The sequence below is a fragment of the Barbus barbus genome (genome assembly GCF_936440315.1).
Source record: "Barbus barbus genome assembly, chromosome: 18".
Lineage (NCBI taxonomy): Eukaryota > Metazoa > Chordata > Actinopteri > Cypriniformes > Cyprinidae > Barbus > Barbus barbus.
In genome coordinates, this window is record NC_136746.1 from 27591666 (window position 1) to 27613209 (window position 21544).

At 38.0% G+C, this 21544-nt stretch overlaps 1 protein-coding gene across 7 annotated transcripts in view; it reads right to left on the reverse strand.

The window, feature by feature from the left end:
* The window catches only part of LOC306884609 (arginyl-tRNA--protein transferase 1-like), a 129675-nt gene that overhangs the window by 16719 nt on the left and 91412 nt on the right, over positions 1-21544 (reverse strand). The window contains exon 11 of one of the 7 annotated variants that reach the window (XM_079440618.1): positions 13081-14922. The exons of the other annotated variants lie outside the window; for them this stretch is intronic. Within the exon in view, the coding sequence (XP_079296744.1) occupies positions 14821-14922 (102 nt within the window). The 3' untranslated portion in view covers positions 13081-14820. Of the gene's footprint in view, positions 1-13080; positions 14923-21544 lie in introns of those variants that run through there. 7 annotated transcript variants of the gene reach the window in all.

Sequence of the window (21544 nt, forward strand, 5' to 3'; positions counted from 1 at the left end):
ACAAAATGAATTTATTTCTGTTTTAAATAAAAGAGAGACCTGTGCAGGTATGTGGAGGTTAGTCAATCGTAAAGCTCTTTTATAGAAGATTCTTCAAGGTACAGTAGCAAAAGCAGTCTGAGTGTTTTAAGGGTCAATGAGAGGGTGGATAATGGCCATGCAATGCTAAATCACAACTGTTCTTCAGGGGAAAGGAATAAAATGCTACAAAAGTGTAGAATATGACCCCCTTTAAAGTGAAGTGATACATTCAACAAGCCAAATTAAAAACAAGAGAAACAGTCCAAAAAGTGTTGATTTTTTTTTTCTTCTTTATCTTTAGCCAATTTAAAAAAAAAGCATCAAAGAAAGAAAGAAAGAGAGTCCTCTAAAAAATAAAATGAAACAAAATAAAATAAAAAACACTAAATAAATGAAAAAAAACCATCTTATTAATAAACCAAATGCAGGATAAAATATGTAAATGGAAAACATATATATTCTTGATCATCAGCCAATTAAATAAAATGAAAAAAGCAAAAATAAAATAGATAGAAAATAAAAAAGAATGCCTGATAAAATAATAGAATATATAAAAGTCTTATTATATATTACACACATAAATATATAATAATAAAATAAGCAATAATAAAAAAAGAAATTAAAAGCTATATCTCCATAGCAGACTTAATTGTAAATTTCATAACTGGTAAAATTATTATAGTTAATAGTAAAAGTCATTGGTTATAGAGCTATTGGTCATCGCTGGTGAACTGTTCGAAGATCTAAAATATGATGAATTCAGATGAAGGAATAATTTATTTAACCTGTAATAAATTCTGCAAATGGAAACAGTTGTAAATGAACTACTAACGCACAACTGCAAGGGAACACAGAAGCAGAGGGTGGGAGAAGTGTGAAGAAGTGTGCAATAAGGGGCTGATGTCAGTAACTGCCCTCTGGACACGCTTGCTGCCATCAATGAGGGACTTGCTGCCTGTTCCAACAGGTCTGAGCCACTGAGAAACAAACCTTTTCTGGGAATACCATGGGGGGGGGGGGGGGGGGGGGGGTATTCTCGGACACATTTGACAACTGTACTAATTCAAATTCAAGTTTATTTCTAGAGCACTAAATAAAACAACAACGTTGACCATAGTGCTGTACAAACAGTAACACTATGAGCAAGAGACAACACTTAATATAATATAACATGACAAAGACCTTAAAAAAAACAAAATACATTATAAATAAGATCAATCATGTATAACACCAGCAACCTTCGCACTTATCTTAGATCGAACGCTATCATAAAAAGGTATGTTTTTAATCTGTCTAAAACTTTATTTTGAATGCCGTAATATAATGAATTGCAATAATCAAGTCTCGAAACAATGAACGCATGAATAACTTTTTCCAGATCTTTCTGGGATAAAAATGGCTTAATCTTAGAAATCATCCTCAGTTTAAAAAAACTCTTTCTGACAACATTATTTATCTGCTTGTCAAATTTAAGTGCACTGTCAAAAATCATCCCCAAATTATTTACATGATATTTCCTAACTTGGCTCAAGGGACCCAGCTTAATTTGAAATTCATTATCAAGTTCAGAGGGACCAAAGAGAATCAAATCCGTTTTTGATTCATTTAGGCTCAAGAAGTTCATAGACATCCATGCTTTGACATCATTAAAGCAAGCCAGCAATCTGTCCATAGCAGTGTAGTCACTTGATTTAAATGGTATGTATAATTGAGTATCGTCTGCGTAACAGTGAAAAGACACATTGTATTTACGCAGAATCGAACCTAAAGGAAGCATATAAAGTGAAAAAAGGAGCGGCGCTAAAACGGACCCTTGAGGAATACCACATAATAGAGGTGATGAAGTTGATGTACACTCACCCAAACAAACAGAAAAACTTATATTTAACAGATAAGACAAACCAGTTTAAAGCATTTCCAGAGATACCTGCCCAAGTTTCAAGTCGAGAAATGAGAATATGATGGTCAATTGTGTCAAACGCTGCTCTGAGGTCTAATAACAAAAGTGCAGTTATATTCCCCTGATCGGTTGCCAAACAAATATAATTAAAAACCTTTAATAATACAGTTTCTGTGCTATGGTGCTTCTTAAAACCTGATTGAAACACTTCGCGGATATCATTATCAGCAAGAAATGACTCGGTTGAATAAAAACAATTTTCTCTAAAATCTTAGCCAGAAATGGAAGTTTAGAGAGAGGTCTAAAATTGCAAAGAACGCTCTTATCCAGATTTTCTTTTTTCAACAAAGGCTGAACTATAGCGTGTTTGCAGTACTCAGGAACGATCCCTAGAAGTAAGCTTTTATTTATTATAGAAACTATGTATGGACCAACTGAGTCAATGATTTGCCTCAACAAAGTTGTCGGAATAATGTCTTGGGGAGCACATGTAACTTTCAATTTAAAGATAATATATTTAAAGGTAGATATGGAGATAGGCTCAAGTTCAGATAATATAGCATGAATCTCTGGTGCATTCAGAGGCACATATGTACACTGCTGAATATTATTTCGAATCTCAGATATTCGACTGACAAAAAATTGTAAAAAACTACTAGAATAGTAGGAGCAGATAAACTCATCCTCTAAACAAATCTCTTATTTTCTGTTGGGTGGCCAAAGTTTGTTAGTATATGGATGCTGGTGTGACTGAATGATTCCAGTTCCTTAAGTTAATTTAGGAAACAACAAAAATATTTCCCTAATCTCTGTCCTAAATGTGTAATGCAACTCAGCATGAACATATCTTGGTTCATCTTGACCCCATTTGTCAATCTTTTTGACTAATTCATTAATAGAATCACTGTAGACTGAGTTATGCTACACTGTTCACACCATATGCTTGTTTTTGAGTTATGGAAAATAGAGACACGTAATATGCAATAGAAAAACGTGTCTTGGCTTTGTTTCACGATACCTCATCATAATTCAGACTGCAAGCTCACTTTTCTGGAAAAACATTTCTTTTGCCGTAGAAACGCGGTGCAGGAAACACTGTAGTTAGCACATACTTACAGAAGCCTGTGATCTCGGGGGAGTCAGAGCGGTTCATGCAGAAGACACTTGGATAAAGGTTGTCAAAGAGTTAAGACGAGAGAGAGAGATGGAGTCTGGCTGGTCATTATCTCTGCGTCTGTTCCACTTCCCTGATGGCTCTGTTGGCCACACGTCTCAAGACTGAGCTCACCGCCGCACCAAAAGCCTTCTCTCCTCATAGCCTGTCCCCAAATCGCTCTCTAAAATTCAGTGATCTAAGATCTAAAGATCACCATTTCAAACAACACACCAAAGTTTAACTATCTCCTTGCTTTTAAAATTAGGCATGGGATTTTCAGAATTTGAAATGATGATGTCAGATTTACTTAATGGCTCTGCAGGTTTGCATTTCATGTGTCTAGCAACTTTCTTTGAGATCTCTATTGACTAAGATTTAGTCATGAGCTTCTGTCACTCTTTTTCTTACTATTACAATGAATGAGAACCAGAGGAATAAAACTGCAAAAATAAATCACATGACTCATCCACATGCCAATGGGAACTAGGGTGGATGTCAGTGCACAGTATGTTTATGATGCTTTTATGGTGCTTATTTCTGAAGCTTAATTATACGGAATATAGGCCAACTATTCAAAAGTTTGGGGTTGGTAAAAAAAAAAAAATTCCCTTCTGCTCACCAAGATTGCATTTATCGGATTATAAATGCAGTAAAAACAGTAATATTGTGAAATATTATTACAATTTAAAAATAAGTAATTTTCAATTTGAATACATTTAAAAAAGTAATTTATTCCTGTGATTCAAAGCTACATTTTCAGCATTATTACTCCAGTCTTATGTGTCACGTGATCTTCAGAAATCATCCTAATATGTTGATTTGCTGCTCAGGAAACATTTCTTATAAAAAATAAAAAAAGTTGTTTTTTTTCAGGATTCTTTGATGAATAGTAACATTAAACTGTAAATGTCTTTACTGTCACATTTGATTATTTTAATGACTTCTTGCTGAATAAAACTTTTTATTTTTATGACTTTTTTTCAAAACCTCAAACTTTTGAACGAGAAGAAAAAAGAAGAAGAAGAAAAAAAAACAGTTTTGGACTGACATGAGGGTGAGAAAATAAATGCCAAATTTCATTTTGGGGAGAACTATTCCTCAAAACACATACTTTGGATTCAGTTTTTCTGCGAGTCCTGCATATACTGTATACATTTACACAGATGGGAATTACTGAATCACGCTTTGAGCACTGAGAGAAAATAAAACATGCTCATGATCATGATCATGACAACACCTCTGATGCTTTTATTGCACATTTTATTAAGATATTCTGTCCGCATCTGTGGAACAATGCAGATGTTCCATAAACCACTAACAGAACTGAACATGAAAATCATTGGGTTTCCACATTTATTTAAATCCATTCCTGCTATCTCCTGGTAACCTGATCTGGCTGACGCCTGCATCTAAAATGATAGCAGAGGGTATCATGAAGACTAAAAAACAACTAAAAAAGCCAATCGAGAAAAATATATTTTTCCCTTCGCATCCATAACTCCGTCAGTTCTGCTAGCTCAGCACAGCGCTATCAGAGGAGGATGTGACAGCACAGGCTGAAGGCCAGGTAAGGGGGAAAAAAGCAGCAAGAAACGACATGCTCTCTGTCCCACTCTTTCCAGCTGATCTAAAGCCACTTTTGTCTTCTGCTGAGGCAGGATGTGGTTAAGAGTTTGAGGGTACGAACTCTGATCCAACATCAGTTCATAAGCGCAGAGGGGGGGTGGGGGGGGGGGGGGGGTGTGAAGTGAGCTCTAACGGCTGAAAGGACTATTTGAAACCAGTTTAATCCATGTGTTTCTGTCTGCAGTTCTCACTCACCCCCATTTGTTTAAAAGAATGGCACGACGAACACAGCGTCATCAGTCTTCAAGTCCTCCTGCCAACCTGCTTTCACACGACAATGAAGGTAATGTTGACAGACGGCCCGCACTCGCTAAGGCTCATTGACATCACCATAGTGAGGAATACAGAGCATAAAGAAAATAAAATAAAAGAACTGTGTTTGAGAAGCACCTTTCGTCATATCGCATGAATAGCCGTTTAAAGAAAATACACAATAATAAATCAGAGATAAAATCAGAAAGCTCCAAAAGCACACACATGGATGCAGCAATGACAGATGCAACATCACGGATGACTGGTTTAGATTAAAACAATCAAGCTGAAGAAGAAACATAGATATGCAGGTATGTTTTGGTTTAATATAGTAATGCACAATTGATATCAATGACTCCAATTTCATAAATCTCTAAATCTCTGTATTGGTCCAATTAGGTTTAAATTAGAAACAGATAACAGTGTTTTTTCCACATTAAAAGTCGTTTATCCATTTTTACTGTATATTATAATGTTTTGATGGGACTATTTGTAATCACTGTCTTAAAACTTCTATACTTGTGCACCCTTTGTTTATTTTACTGTGAAGGTCTAATTGCTCAAGATATATTATATATTCCAATTTAATTTAGGGACCAATTCTCACTATTAACTAGCTGCTTATTAGCATGCATATTTCTAAAATATTGGCTGTTTATCAGCACTTATAAAGCACATATTAATGCAGGGCTCGCAAAATCGCTAACCCGACGTCCCGGGCGTATTGTGTTTTCCAGTCGGGCTACCAAAATGTATCACTGCCCTGCCCGACGGGCTACCTTAAATACAGGGCTCCTGCAGGTCCTTAAAAACTCTTCAATTTAGTTGTATCAAACTTAAGGCCATAAAAAGTTTTTAAAACGTAAAATGCTATAAGAAATGTCTTAATTATAATTTCAAGACATCTTACAGTTGGGGACGGAAAGACAAGAATGGCTATACGGCTGGATAAACTTAAAAAGGCAATGATGTCATTGAATAAATATGAGCGCTGCACGTTTCAAATCAAAACACAACACGGATGTCTTCACGTGAATGTCTCTGAAGGGAAGCGACTGTCCTCAGAAAGTGTCGTTGGCATTTTCATTTCATCTTACCTATAACGCCTGATAAAGCAGCGTTTATGTGCGCGGACGGTGCTGCTCTGTGTACTGGAAACCGCTATATTAAGCTGCTCCTAAAGCGCCACCTCGTGGCAGAGGATGAGTTTGCATTTCCAATAAGCCTTTCTTGCTGTTTATGGTCAGATCAATGCAAATATCGACCATTGTTTTTAAGCAGCAAACACAGAGTTGTAAATGAGAAAGTAGTTGATGTGCAAGTTAATTTGCCTTCTAAAAATTTAAACCATTAGACAGTAATATGTATTCGCAGAACGGAAAATTTCAATTTATGAAATAATTAAAATAACCTAAAATGCTTACTAAAGGAAGTCTGTCACAGATAAAACATATTTTGAAAGTCTAGTTGGTATTCAACAGCATTCATAGTAAAGCTCCAAACAAACAAAAATAATTTCTTTAAAATATATTTAAATTTTAAAAAAATTATAATAATTCAAACCAACCCAAAACCAAAAAGTATGGAGTTTAAATATGACCACCAAACATTAAAATAATTATCAACTATTTGTGTAGTGCATATTTTTTTAATCCTCAGGTTAATCTACTGTACAGGTTGAATGCACAAAAGATATTACATGAACTGAAAACATTAACTGTAATATAATATCAGCCTTGTGTTTTATATGAGAGGAAAGTAAAGTTCTGAAGAAATGCTTCATTTTCACTTGCTCTAAAACCTCCACCCCTCTGGCTGGGGCGCGCCGCGGGGTCCATACCTGAGATTTATTAGAAAAGCAATTAATGAGGGGCATAAATCCTCGACTTCACTGCTGGCTAGGAATCTCTGTGAAAGACAACACCTGGACTCTCGCTGCGGGGAGTGAAGACGTCTACACAAGCTGATCTGGGAGAGCAATCTTTACTTGAATATCAACTATGACCTCCAGTAAGGCTGGACAATAATTCAATATCAATATGTATCGCGATATCATTTTTTTCAATAACGGTGATATGATTTTTAAACACATTTCCGATATTTCGATATACATTACCAGTGTTTCTCATACATTGATATATTTGTGGCATTTGACTGGCAACCGACTGTCTTCAGAAAAGTTTTGATGACATTTTCATTTGATCTGATAAAGTTGCGTTCATGAGCGGAGCTGCTTTGATTACAGCCGTTACCGGGGAAACCGCTAGTTCTGCTGCTCTCACAGCACCTCCTGCTGGCAGAGAATCAGATTGCATTTTCAAGAATAAGCCCGTCTCAAGCAACAAGCTTTTTTTCGTTTTCTGCAGCAAGTCAGAGCACTATTCATACTTTTTATCCTGGCTAAAGCACATTTGTTTCAATCTATAAGAACAATCAGCCACCTACACTACCATTAAAACGTTTTTGAACAGTAAGGTTAATGTTTTTTTTTTAAGAATCCTCATCTGTTCACCAAGCCTGCATTTATTTGATCCAAAGTACAGCAAAAACAGTAAAATTTTGAAATATGTTTACTATTTAAAATAACTGTTTTCTGTTTGTATATATTTTAAAAAGTAATTTATTCCTGTAATCAAAGCTAAATTTTCAGCATCGACTTCAGTGTCACATGATCCTTCTGAAATCACTAATATTCTGATTTGCTGATGATCAATATTTAAAACAGTTGAGTACATATTTCTCAGGATTCTTTGAATAGAAAGAGCCAAAGATCAGCATTTATCTGAAATAAAAAGCTTTTGTTACATTTATACACTATTCCATTCAAAAGCTTGGCGTAAGAATTATTTATTTATTTTAGAAAGAGATGATAGACATTAATACTTTTATTTAGCAAGGATGCTTTAAATTGATCAAAGGTGATTGATAAAGATTTATTTATAATGTTACAAACGCTTTGTATTTCAGCTAAATGCTGTTTTTCTAAACTTTCTATTCATCAAAGATACCTGAAAAAATTCTACTTAGCTGTTTTCAGCATTATAATAAATGTTTTTTGAGCAGTATATATCAGAATATTATAATGATTTCTCATGTGACTGGAGTAATGATGCTAAAAATTCAGCTTTGAAATCACAGGAATAAATTACATCTTAAAATATTTTAAAATAGAAAACAGTTATTTTAAATAGCAAAAATACTTCAAAATGTTACAGTTTTTGCTGTATTTTGCATCAAAAAAATGCAGGCTTGGTGAGTAGAAATCACACTGTTCAAAAACGTTTGACCGGTAATGTTAGCCTATAGTTAGTATGAAGGCTAAATACAAATAAAAGCTGAACATTATTTATTTGTGCGTTTTTTTTTTTTAAATAAAATATATAGTTTTATAGGAGGAGGATTCGTAGACTTGGCAAATTTATTTTTCATAAGTTTGTAGGTACAGACATCTGTTGCTGCCATTCTTGGCAGTTTTTATGAGGCTTTTTAAAAATAGAGTTCATATCGATATCGGAATTATATCGTATCGACCGAAATTAAGAAATATATTGTGATATAAATTTTGGCCATATCGTCCAGCCCTAACCTGCAGAAAACAATGCAAAAATGATTAAGTTAGTCAACACTAACTGCTTTTCTACATCTGTAATCTAACAACTTTCTATACCAAAAAAATGTTAAAGAATTCTAGTCAAACCAAAAAAATGAAGAATTCATTATTAAGGTCATGGGCTTACTTGCTAATTTTATTACTGTAGAACAATTAGCCCTTCTTTTCTAAATCTGTGGAATTTGTCACTGTCACTTACAAGATGCAGCTGAACCCTCAGATCCAGATCATAACCACAAACTGGGTCCTAAAGGCCATCGTGGGCCACGAAGGGAACCTAAACCCTCCCACTGCGAGCCGAGGGGGTCTAAATAGGGTGGGACGTCGGCTTTTCACCATTCACTATGATTTCATGCACATCTGGGGCCTATTTCCTCTGCAGAGGTCCATTTCATTTTTTAGAAGTACTCATAGGCACCTACAGGCTGAAATGACTCATTGAGAAACTAGATATTTAGACTTTCTGAAGAAAACGTGAGTGGTATTAGACCATGCAAGAGTCACACATGCTAGGGTGTCTGAACAAACCTCTAATACGGAGTATGAGCAATAGTAACAGTGGTGCACATAGTAAAACACATAACTGTGTGCACTGCATTCATGAATTCCAACTGCAACCTGTCTAAACATTTACCATGCTGTCCACATTCCCTCCTGCTCCATACAGTCCCGAACAATGCCTGGCCTATCCCTTCTGACATAACGGCAAACACACACAGGAACAAGGACAGGTCTGTGCATTGACAGACACAAGTGCACACTTGCTTTCACCCACTGCTATCTTATCTTGGATTTGGGACACACACAAAGAGCAAACACAATTGCCATGTTGTACCTATTGTTTAAATTAGAGGTTACACACACAGACGAGAACAGATCAAATAGAGGCACAAAGTGCTAAAGAAGTGGAATTCAGATCAGGTGTCGAACGCCGTCTACGTAAGTATGCAAACACAGACCTGTGGTTTTCCATTACAGCCAAAGAGGGCGATAGAGTTGCTTTCATGCCTTATTACTGAGGTATATGTTATAAACATGTCAATGGTTTAGTGCCTCTTGCATTGAGAAAGCAATGCGCACTTGCATGTTTTAGTCACTTCAGAACAAAGTGAGAAAATTTAGCGAGCTAGAAACGTAAGGAATGTTCCAGTCATAACATGCCAATATTTACCACTAGAGAGTATAGTGCTGTGAAAATGAGTCAGTTCCATTGTCTTGAAGGCAGTGGGTTTTTGGTTGAATGTCTGAAACAAGGTCTGTGGTAAACACAAGCTCAAGATATTTTCACATTTTATTCTATGACTTAAAATACATCAGTAACACCCTACTTGTGAGTTTTACGTTTTTATGCATCTTGAAAAAGGCGAACAAGTGGCAAAATGGGAGGTTGTCATGGACATTAAACATCACAACAAACAGGAAAACTCCTCAACTCAATACACTATTAAAATAAAGGCTTCTTATTGGCATCTATGGTTGTATGAAGAACCTTTAACAACCATGGAACATTTGCATTGGACCAAAAGGTTCTTTGTAGAGGAAAAGGGTTTTTCAGATTATTAAAACGTTCTTAACTCTAACCGAAAATTATTTTTTTCAAAACCCCATTTGTTGCCTATTTTTAAAGTGCAGACCTTTTCAAAGCCTCATGCGCTTGTAAAGCATTCTAACTCAAACTTGTAGATTTTAAATAAACATTAAAGAGTTATTGGAAGCTTAGTGATGGTGACACTGAAGTCATGTGACTGTGGCTTCAAAATTTGTGAACATTATCTTGATTAACAAAGCTTGTAGGAATCATAAACTTTAGTTGGTCACAGAACTTATTTTCTGCCATAATCCAAAAATCCTACTGGCTTTTTGTCGAGGGAACCAGGGTGATGCTAACGTTCAGGCTTTTTATTCAATTGATTTAGGTTGTAAGACCTACTACCTAGCATTAAAAAAGGGGGAGGCTGACATGGAATAAGACCCAATGCTGCCCTTCAGGTCAGTTAAACAGCCAGTTCATGTCTACACAAAGAAACCCTTTTATTTTACCTCAAACTGACCCTCTAGTCACTATCTCTGCCTCATCTCCACTTTCTCTGGCGTTCACAAACGCCACACAGATGGCAAGACCGCCCTGTTAGAGCTGACATCAGGGCAGACGTCGCTGAATGACACGTGTAAACACACTCTCGCACAAACAGCGGTCGGACAGGGCTTTGTAAATGAGCAGAGGAGAGGTGCTCTCTGACAGACGTGTGTAAATAAAGATCCCTCCTCCTCCTTACATACTAAACTATGGCATGCATACAGAGTACCACACAGCGGTCCTCAGGAGAGCATCAAACCGCATTCAAAACTCAGATATTTACACAAACCTGCAGTTTAAACACACAAAGTTGGGCGAGTCGTTTCGCCTCACTCGACACATTACCACGGGACAGAATTCAAATAAACACAGCGTCCCGACTGCTAACTAATGCCTCCTCAGACATACACACACAAATACACGCTCACTTGTAGTGTGCCTGGCCGGGCTGTGTATCAGGGGTTCGTGGATGACAGCTTAATGATGGGAAAATATTTTAACAGGATCACGTTTCAGCAGGGCAGCGTTTTACAGGCTCAGCCTCCCAAGCCTTGTTTTATCTCTCTATCTCTCCTGGTGTTTATTGGCAGGTGGCTTAAACGCTGCGGTCTTACGGCCTTAACACTCACCTTCCTTAAGTGCTTTTCACTCCAGACATCTCTGATCCGGCTTACTAGATGAACGCCCAAAAATAAAGCTTGTATGGAAATTAGCACCACATTTGTGCCTACAAACACAAACGCAAGAAAGTTTATGATCTGACAGGAATTTGGTGGTAAAAAATGCTGTATATTATTTAGGTTGTAAACCTAACAAACTATTATTAAACAAAATCATTTTTTTTTATTATTTGAATGCATTAATTTGATCAAAAACACAAAAACTGTAATTTACATAATTCATGTGACGTAAAGCTGAATTTTCAGCATCATTACTCCAGTCTTCAGTGGCACATGATCCTTCAGAAATCATTCTAATATGTTTAAAAAAAATAATAATAATTAAAAAAAAATCAGAAAGTTAAGATTTGTATAAAATTACCGTTTTATACAAAACATGTACTCCCATGTTTCATTTCAATGCTCCAATAGGAAAAAACAGCCTATAAGTTTTGTTCGCTCTGTTTCATGCTCTATATATCAAAGTGTGCTATACGTTATAGGGTCTGGAGGCCCTGTCACCCCAGACAAAGTGACTGAATCCAAGGCTCTGAAAATAAACCGAGGGCGAGTTAATGGCAAGGCAAACACACTGCTCTGGCAGCTGGGCCGCTCTGGCTATTTTCACCCTGACATCAGATCTAAACTCTCATTTTCCAGCCCTGTGACCTTCACACCTCCTTCAACGAACGCCCTTCCCCCTCCATATATCGTTTCTCTCTTTCACTGCCGAGACTAAATCGTCTGACCTGACCTCTCAACTCTGACCCCGGAGGTCTGCAGTCATGTCAGTGTTGCTGATGGGGGGAACAGAGGTAAGTGCGCTGAACCAGGGTAAACACATAAAACACATCACCTTTATTACCACACTGGTGAACAACACGCTAAACCAATATCATGAATGTGGGTTATTTATTATTTAGGGATGCACAATATATCATCAGTCAGGCTTGTTTCAATTATCTGAGAAAACACAATCACTTTCATACTGCCATCTAAATAAGTCAATTTCAGCAAATGCAATATGCATTTTAATGTTTTTCCGGTGCAGTAATGCATTATGTGAACTCTCAACTCTCTCATCGACCCACATCACAGACACACAAACCAGACAAAGGTCTGCTACTGATGAATTCATGTCATACACACTCCCACCAAAGCATAAACAAGGCTTATTGTGCACTGCAAAGTACACTGGTTTTATATTACTATAAAATAATATTCAAGTTGGATGGGCTCTAAAAAAGAAAACACTGTCGAAGTGAGCTAAGACCAAAAAGAGAAATATATTAAACACTTGTAAATATTTTTGTAACTAAAACAATATTATTCATGTCATTCTACCCTTGTGCAATACGTTTAAAAAGCCTTAAGGGACATCAAAAATGCTACACCTACACCATGAACTTCTTTAGACTTTCTGAGGAGCAGGACAAAACGTTAAGTAACTCAAGACTAAACTAGTCGACCAACTTGTTCCATCCCTAGTCTGGCCAATCTTGGCTGTATAAAGTATCAAAAAATCTCTTAAGAATTTACTGATTTTGAAAAAGAGTGTTATGCCCTCCAAGCCAGCATTTATTTAATTAAAAATACAGTAAAACCATACTGCCAAATAATCAGCATCATTACCCCAGTCTTCAGTGTCACATGATCCTTCAGAAATCACTCTAATATGCTGCTCAAGAAACATTTCTTATTATTATCAATGTTGAAAGCAGCTGTGCTGCTTCGTATATTTTTGCGAACAAAATGACATGGATTCTTTCAGGATTCTTTGAGGAATAGAAAGTTCAAAAGAACAGCATTTATTTAAAACAGAAATCTTTTGTAACTTTATAAACAGCAGCACCCTTGCTGAATGAAAGTGTACATTTCTTTCAAAAAGAGCTATTGAACTTTAACAGCGCTTGAACTTTAAGAGCTATTGATTTTTAACAGTAGTGGACACTAGATTAAACATTTTAAACACACTGTTTACTTAAAATACACTAGAAACATTTAAAAACACATCATCTAGAGAGTAAAATAGTGCACCACCACAAAAATCAACACAGACAGAAAGGAGTTTGCTAGATGAGCGAGTATTTTTTACTAATTGAAACAAGACCCTTGTGCTGGCTTCGACTCATGTCAAAACTTACACCGTACAGAAGGGAGAGAGAAAAGAGAAAAAACAAACCCCAATTCAAACAAACTTTTCCCTCATACACCTCGCAGTTGGTGGTCTCAATTTAACCAAATCAAAAAGCAACTTCTGTCAGGTTGGCAGCCAATGGAGGACTCGGGGAAGGGTGAAAATCAGGCGAAGAGGGAGGATGCTGGACTCGTGAGCATTACTGAAGGAGTGAGAGGTAAAAAAAAAAAAAAGGTACTTGGTGATTTGGTAAGCATGGCTTTTTACACTATAATGAGTGAAGAGGGAATCAGAGTTCATGAACAGACATTTTAAAGACACATTCAGCCGTGTTAGAGCACTAAAAATTAAAACAGACATCATTTACTCACCTCACACTCTTGCAAACATGCTTTTATATAATAACAACATATTTGGGGTGAACTGACCAAGCTAAGTGTACACTAAGAGGAGCGAAAGCATTGGTGGTTACATACTGTAGATCATGAATTTTGACATTTCAGTCCTATGCTAACAAGCTCTCACTTGCTCAAGCCTATAGGAAAGATTTCGGACTAGCAGTAAGACCCCGACACTAAAATCCCTGTGTTTTTCCTGTCCTGACACGCACCGCAATCACAAATCCAATCTCAACAGCACGCAACGAAAGTGCAGACCGCATTTAAACGGCTAACTGACAGTTCCACGGGGCCGTAGCTTATTAATGAAAGGAAAACAAGTGAAAGAGATTACGCTGCAGAACCGAGCACGCTTCAAAGGCGCTTTGATGAGGGGGAAAAAAGGAGAAAGGGCAGAACATGCCAAACTAAATGTGTGGTAATTGTTTATCTTTCTCTCAGACCACTTTCTTTCATTTCAAGCCCTCATTTCCTATCGTTTCATTTAGTGCTTCATGCTGGCGTGATGGTGTGGTTTACAGGACGGGCAAAGAGAAAGGAGCGAGGTTTGAAGTCAGTTTACTTGATGAAAGTTGAATGAGATGCAGAATGAGGGGGAAAAAAAGACTTCAGCTGAAGAAAAAGTGGATCATACTAAGACTGTGTCTCAAAACCTTGCAAGTGGCCTACCTAGACAGCATTTCTGGGCATCCTAGAAGCATTCAAACTTAAAAATGCATTCAGTAGGCAATTTCCTTTTTTTTTTTAGTTTGGTTGTGAGTTTAATCACTTTAAAGGGTTGACAAAAATAAACACGAACGAAAGCGTGACGATGTGTGCAAGCACAAGCAAACGTACAACACTAGAGACAACAAGAGCAAGAGACGAGCACTTGTTTCCACCTGCCTCTGCATTCCTGAGGATTTATACAAGAGCAGAGCGAGAGCGAGATACAGAAACACGTACAGCAAACAGGATGAGGACTCTATTATAGAGATGTAGAGATTAGATGAGAAGGTTGCTTTGTGTTTCTCTGCACCGCTCCAAACGCCACATGTACAATCTCCAGGGTTCCCGCTCCTTTTGATCACGGAATTTCCATGACTTCTGGATAGATTCAGAGAAAGATGGACAAAACAATGGTTGTACTCACAAGGACCAATATTTTAGAGCGGAGCATAACGAGAAAAAAATATATACAGAAATGTTATTAACTTAAGATATTTTTATTTACATAAGTTTATCAGTTCTTTATGACCGTGGGGCACTGATTCTCAAAATCAATGCTTGTATCTTCTTCACTTATGATGTCTTCAATGGAATTAAATCAGTCATTTTTCATGTTTTGAAAGAAGTCTCTTAGTGTTATTGGATTAAAAAAAATACAGTAAAAATAGTAATATGAAATATTATTACAATTTAAAAGAACTGTTTTCTATTTCAATATATTTTAAAATGTAATTTATTCCTGTGATGCAAAGCTGAAATTTCAGCGTCTCATGATCCTTCAGAAATCTAATATTCTGATTTGCTGCTCAAGAAAATTTTTATTATTATTGCTGAAAACATTTGTGACCCTGGACCACAAAACCAGTCTTAAGTGTCAGTTTCTTCAAAATTGAGATTTATACAACATCTGAAAGCTGGATAAATAAGCTTCCCATTGCTGTATGGTTTGTTAGGATCGGACAATATTTGGCTGAGATGCAACTATTTGAAAATCTGGAATCTGAGGGTGCCAAAAAAATCTGAATATTGAGAAAATCACCTTTACAGTTGTCCAAATGAAGTTCTTAGCAATGCATATTACTAATTAAAAATGAAGTTTTGATATATTTACTGTAAGAAATTTACAAAATATATTCATGGAACATGATCTTTACTTGATATCCTAATGATTTTTGGCATAAAAGAAAAATGGATAATTTTGACCCATGCAATGTGACTTGAGATTGGTTTTGTGGTCCAGGGTCACATTTGTGCTGCTTAACATTTGTAAGCGATTTTTATTTTTGGGGAGGGATTTGCCTTTGACGAATAGGAAGTTCAAAAAAACCTAAACCTTTGAATGTTAGTGTATATCAGCATTTTCACTTTCTCTGGTCCAAAACAATGTACTCATAACTAAATCACCAAACTTTGTTTGAGATCAAAGAATTAAACTTTAAAATTTCCTTTAAAAACTTTAAAATTTTTCTGTAGACAGAAAAACACTTTCAAGGACTTTTTCATTAACTGTTCCCATCTGGTGGAATGACCTGCCCAACTCGATCCGAGCAGCCGAATCCTTACCCATCTTCAAGAAACGGCTAAAAACTCATCTGTTCCATCTTTACTTGACCCTCTAACTCTAGCACTATCTATTCTAATTGTATTTTATCTATGTCTTTTTATTAAAAAATAACAATAATAATAATAATTATCTGTACTGCGTTAGGCTAACCAAGACTTGTAATAGCACTTGCACGTTGTTGCTCTTTTGTTGGTTTTGATTGCTTCTTATGTCCTCATTTGTAAGTCGCTTTGGATAAAAGCGTCTGCTAAATGACTAAATAAATAAATAAATAAATAAAAAAATAACAACATAGTTCACCTAAATTACATTTACCATTATTCTATAAATACAACTAATTTTTAATGTCACTGAAACACTCAAATCAAAGGAAAACTAAAACAGACATTTGGGAACATTCTTGGTCTTAAAATACAAAGAAAACAACAATAAATAAAATGTTGTGCAACATCACAAGGCCCCACGCAAAGCAGGAGAAGGGGGAAAAGGGAGGCACTGACAAAAGTCAATAAATATTAAAATCAAAAATGTTTCTAAGAATAACAGCTAAATATAACAATGGGAAACATGAACAGATGTTATCCATTTTGGTTTAGCATGCTACAAATTCTGCAATGCATGCATCACGCTAATGCATGAGAATTAACTCATGTTCTGTCAGTTCTTGGCCCAATTCGATTCAATACATTTGTCCCAGATGAACAGATGAGAGGTTAGTCAACCAAAGAAGTGTGTTACAGTAGGAGAGCATGAGCGCAATCCCTCTTGACTACACTAGAGGGACTTTTACTGAAACATACGAAGCGGTAAGAAACATACCGGCCAAACAGGGGTCCTTTCATAGAGTCTGGAGTCTTCCAGTTGCAAACTTTAAGGCAGTGGTCTCCAACTCAATTCCTGGAGGCCCAAAGCTCTGCAGAGTTTAGCTCCAACCCCAATCAAACACCTGATCCAGCTAGGGAAGTCGTGGCCTAATGGTTAGAGAGTCGGACTTGTAATCCGAAGGTTGCGGGTTCGAGTCTCCGGCCGGCAGGAATTGTAGGTGGGGGGAGTGAATGTCCAGCGCTCTCTCCACCCTTAATACCACGACTGAGGTGCCCTTGAGCAAGGCACCGAACCCCCAACTGCTCCCCGGGCGCTGCAGCATAAAATGGCTGCCCACTGCTCCGGGTGTATGTTCACGGTGTGTGTGTGTTCACTGCTGCGCGTGTGCACGTTGGATGGGTTAAATGCAGAGCACGAATTCCGAGTATGGGTCACCATACTTGGCTGAATGTCACTTCACTTCACTCACTTCACTAATCGAGGTCTTCAGGATTACTAAAAACTTCCAAGCAGGTGTGAGCTGGAGTTGGTTGGAGCTAAACTCAACAGAGCTGTGGTCCTCCAGTTTGAGACCACTAATTTAAGGGGTTAAATCAGGGGTCTCAAACTCGCGGCCCGGGGGCCAATTGCGGCCCGCGGGATGATATTTTGTGGCCCCCTACTTGACATCAAAGTTTAGTGTTAGTGCGGCCCGCACGTTGTTCTCAAACGCACCTTTTTGCTGAGTCTTGCCACGCTTTTATTTAAATTTTTATCACTTATGGGCTACCATAGATAGTCTCGTGACAGCTTCCGGCGGTGTTTGTAGTTGTCAAGCTAGCCAACGGCGAAGTACATGGGGAAGTGTCAACGTTAGTCACTTGGTTGAAACTTGTTCAGGAGTGACACCAAGTGGACGGAAAATATATGCCATCACCCAGTTCCAGTCATGTCTCTCTCAAAACGTGCCGTGAAGAGAAAGGTTGGCAACGAGCACAGGCAATTTCAGGAAAAGTGGGAGACGGAATATTTTTTTTTCGAGCACAGGGGCACCCCTACGTGTCTCATATGCACAGAGAAAGTTGCAGTGTATAAGGAATACAACGTCAGACGTCATTACTCAACTAGACATGCTGAGGAGTATACAAAATACCAGGGAGATGAGAGAAAGAACCGGGTCGCCAGTCTTAAAAAATGTCTATTGAGGCAACAAGATTTATTCAAGAAAGCAAGCAAAGAGAATGAAGCAGCAGTCGAAGCTAGCTACGTGGTGAGTGAGATGATTGCTAGGGCCGGAAAGCCATTCAAAGAAGGCGAGTTCATCAAAAAGTGCATGTTAATAGCTGCAAGTAAAATCTGTCCGGAAAAGAAGGGTCAGTTTAGCAACATCAGCCTTTCAGGTAACACAGTGGCAGAGCGCATTTCTGACCTGTCAGAAAACATATATGATCAACTGTGTGAGAAAGCCGAACGTTTTTGTGCATACTCAGTCGCTCTTGATGAGAGCACAGACAACACTGACACTGCGCAGCTCGCAGTATATGTCCGTGGTGTTGACGACAATTTTGAAGTGATCGAGGAGTTGCTCGCAGTGATTCCAATGCATGGTCAGACCACCGCTCAGGAGATATTCCGCCAGCTGTGTGGTGCTATTGAGGATGCCGGTTTGTCATGGAAGAGGTTTGCTGGAATAACAACCGACGGAGCACCATCAATGACAGGAAGGAAAAATGGACTGGTGGCACTTGTTCAAAGAAAACTGGAAGGGGAGAATGTGGAGGAGGCCATTGCTCTGCACTGCATTATCCATCAGCAGGCCCTTTGCGGCAAATGCCTGAGGTTTGACAATGTGATGTCTGTTGTTGTGAAATGCATCAACCATATCAGATCCAGGGGCTTAAAGCACCGGCAGTTCTGCGCCTTTTTGGAGGAAATAGAGTCAGAATATGAGGATGTGCTCTACTTCACAGAGGTACGTTGGCTCAGTAGGGGAAGCGTCTTGAAGAGGTTTTTTGAGTTGAGAGCAGAAGTGAAAGCCTTCATGGAGAAGGATGGGATGGCTCTTCCTGTGTTAAGTGATCCCAAATGGCTCATGGACTTAGCTTTTCTTGTTGATATCACACAGGAGCTGAATGTACTGAACAAGAAGTTACAAGGTCAGGGGCAGCTTGTCAGTGCTGCCTATGACAACGTGAGGGCATTCTCTACAAAACTTGTGTTATGGAAAGCCCAACTCTCTCAGACAAACCTCTGCCATTTCCCAGCATGCAAGGCACTCATGGATGTGGGCACACAATTCAGTGGTGAGAAGTATGCTGATGCCATTATGAAGCTACAGGAGGAATTTGATCGCAGGTTTGCAGACTTCAAGACACACAGAGTCACTTTTCAAATTTTTGCTGACCCCTTCTCCTTCGATGTGCAAGATGCTCCTCCTGTACTTCAAATGGAGCTCATTGACCTGCAGTGCAATTCTGAACTCAAAGCCAAGTTCAGGGAGGTGAGTGGAAACACAGACAAGCTTGGACAATTTTTGAGAGAATTGCCACCCACCTTCCCTGAGCTGTCCAGGATGTTCAAGCGGACCATGTGCCTTTTTGGGAGCACATATCTATGTGAAAAGCTCTTCTCCACCATGAACTTCAATAAGTCAAAGTACAGGTCCAGACTTACTGATGAGCATCTTCAAGCCATACTGAGGGTCTCAACTGTTTCCTCCCTCAAGCCAAATGTGTCTCAGCTGTGTGAGAGGAAGCGCTGCCAGGTCTCTGGCAGCAAGGAGTAGGCAAGAGAAGCCTTTTTCTGAAGAACCGTTCATGTTCAGAATGAAAGTTCATGTTCAGAAGGACAGTTCATGAAGAACCTTTCATGTTCAGAAAGGAAAGTTAAAATTCAGAGGAACCGTTCATGTTCAGAAGAACTGTTGAAGAACCTCATGTTGAAGAACTGTTAATAATAAAGACTGAGAAGTTAAGATAAATTGTGCTCCTTTTTTTGGAATACTTGAAACCCTTTTTTTGTGGAATACTTAATGCGGCCCAGCCTGACCCAGACTCTACCTCCAGCGGCCCCCAGGTAAATTGAGTTTGAGACCCCTGGGTTAAATGAAACACTCATGCTTTTTAAAAGACACATTGAACTCACTCTACATATTAGTAATTCTTAAGCATGCTTAACGATAGCGCATTTGCATCAAGGTTGGCCTGAGCACAGTGCAAGCATTATCCATTTAACCCACTGAAATTCCTCAGGTTTCCGATGTTAACTTAGCAGCAAGCAGCTCTTAAGACTAATGAAAAGCCTCTCCAGATGACCGGCAGCCCACACACAAACATACAAAGACGACCCCAATGCAGTTCTCAGACGCTTGTTTCCTTTGGCCTGGATGTGGAATTCACAGGAAGCTTTGGGGAAACACCTGGTGGATGGAGTGGGAGGCAGGTGTAGGGAGGGTGGAGGGGGGGACGCGTCTCTCGCCAGAACCCCACAGACCTGCTCATTCCACCCCATTAGACACATTCAGAAGCTTGAAAGCTCGGGCACAGTCCAGGGCCAAACAGCCATCAGTGGCTCAGGCACAGAATGGAGCCGGCAGGGCCAGGAAGTCACGTCTCGAACTGGACGGCAGTCTGGCTCGACTGCAGTGAGAGGAATGGAGCTGGCTGGCACTAGACACAGCCTCCCCAAAGGACTCCAACCACTGCCTTTGTGACCAGTCAAGTTTAAACGGAGGCCAGTTAAAGTTCTTGGCATTGTGTCTGGTTGTTTGTGTTTATGGTCTGCTCCAGTACTTCTTCCACAACAACTAAATAATATATTCAGTATAATAAAAGTATACTTATCTTTTTTTTTTTTTAACTAACATGAAAAAAACATTGCCATTCAAATGATTGGGGTCACTAAGTTTCATAAAAAAAAAAAATTTATTCATCAAGGGTGCATTAAATTGATCAAAAGTGGCAGTAAAGAAATTTGATGTTACAAAATATTTGTATTTCAAATAAATGTTTAATATTTAAATGTGTGTTTTATATTTATATGAAAGCTTAATATTCAAAGAATCTTGAAAAAAAAAAATCAGGGTTTCCATAAATATATAAAGCAGCATTGCGGTTTTAAATATTGATAATAATCAGAAATGTTTCTTGCGCAGTAAATCAGCATATTGGAATGATTTCTGAAGGATCATGTGACACTGAAGACTGGAGTAATGATGCTGCAAATTCAGCTTTGATCTCAAAAATAAATTACATTTTACAATATATTTTTAAAATAAACATTTATTTTAAATTGCAACAATATTTCACAATATCTCTGTATTTACTGTATTTTTAAATCAAATAAATTCAGCCTGAGTGAGACTTCTTTCCAAAACATTAAAAATCCTACCAAACCCAGAACTTTGAACAGTAGTGTGAGAAATTGGAGACTATCTGGCATCTCTGTGCTGCTTGAATTTCAAACTATGGGCCAAAATAGTTTTTTGTTTTATATAAAACCGTCACAAATATCTCACTCAAGTATGTAAATCTAGTCATATTTTATGGATACATAAAGTTATAACTCACCCAAAAGTTAAAATTCTGCCATAAATTATTCCAAACCTGTATGTCTTTTTGTCTGTCCAACACA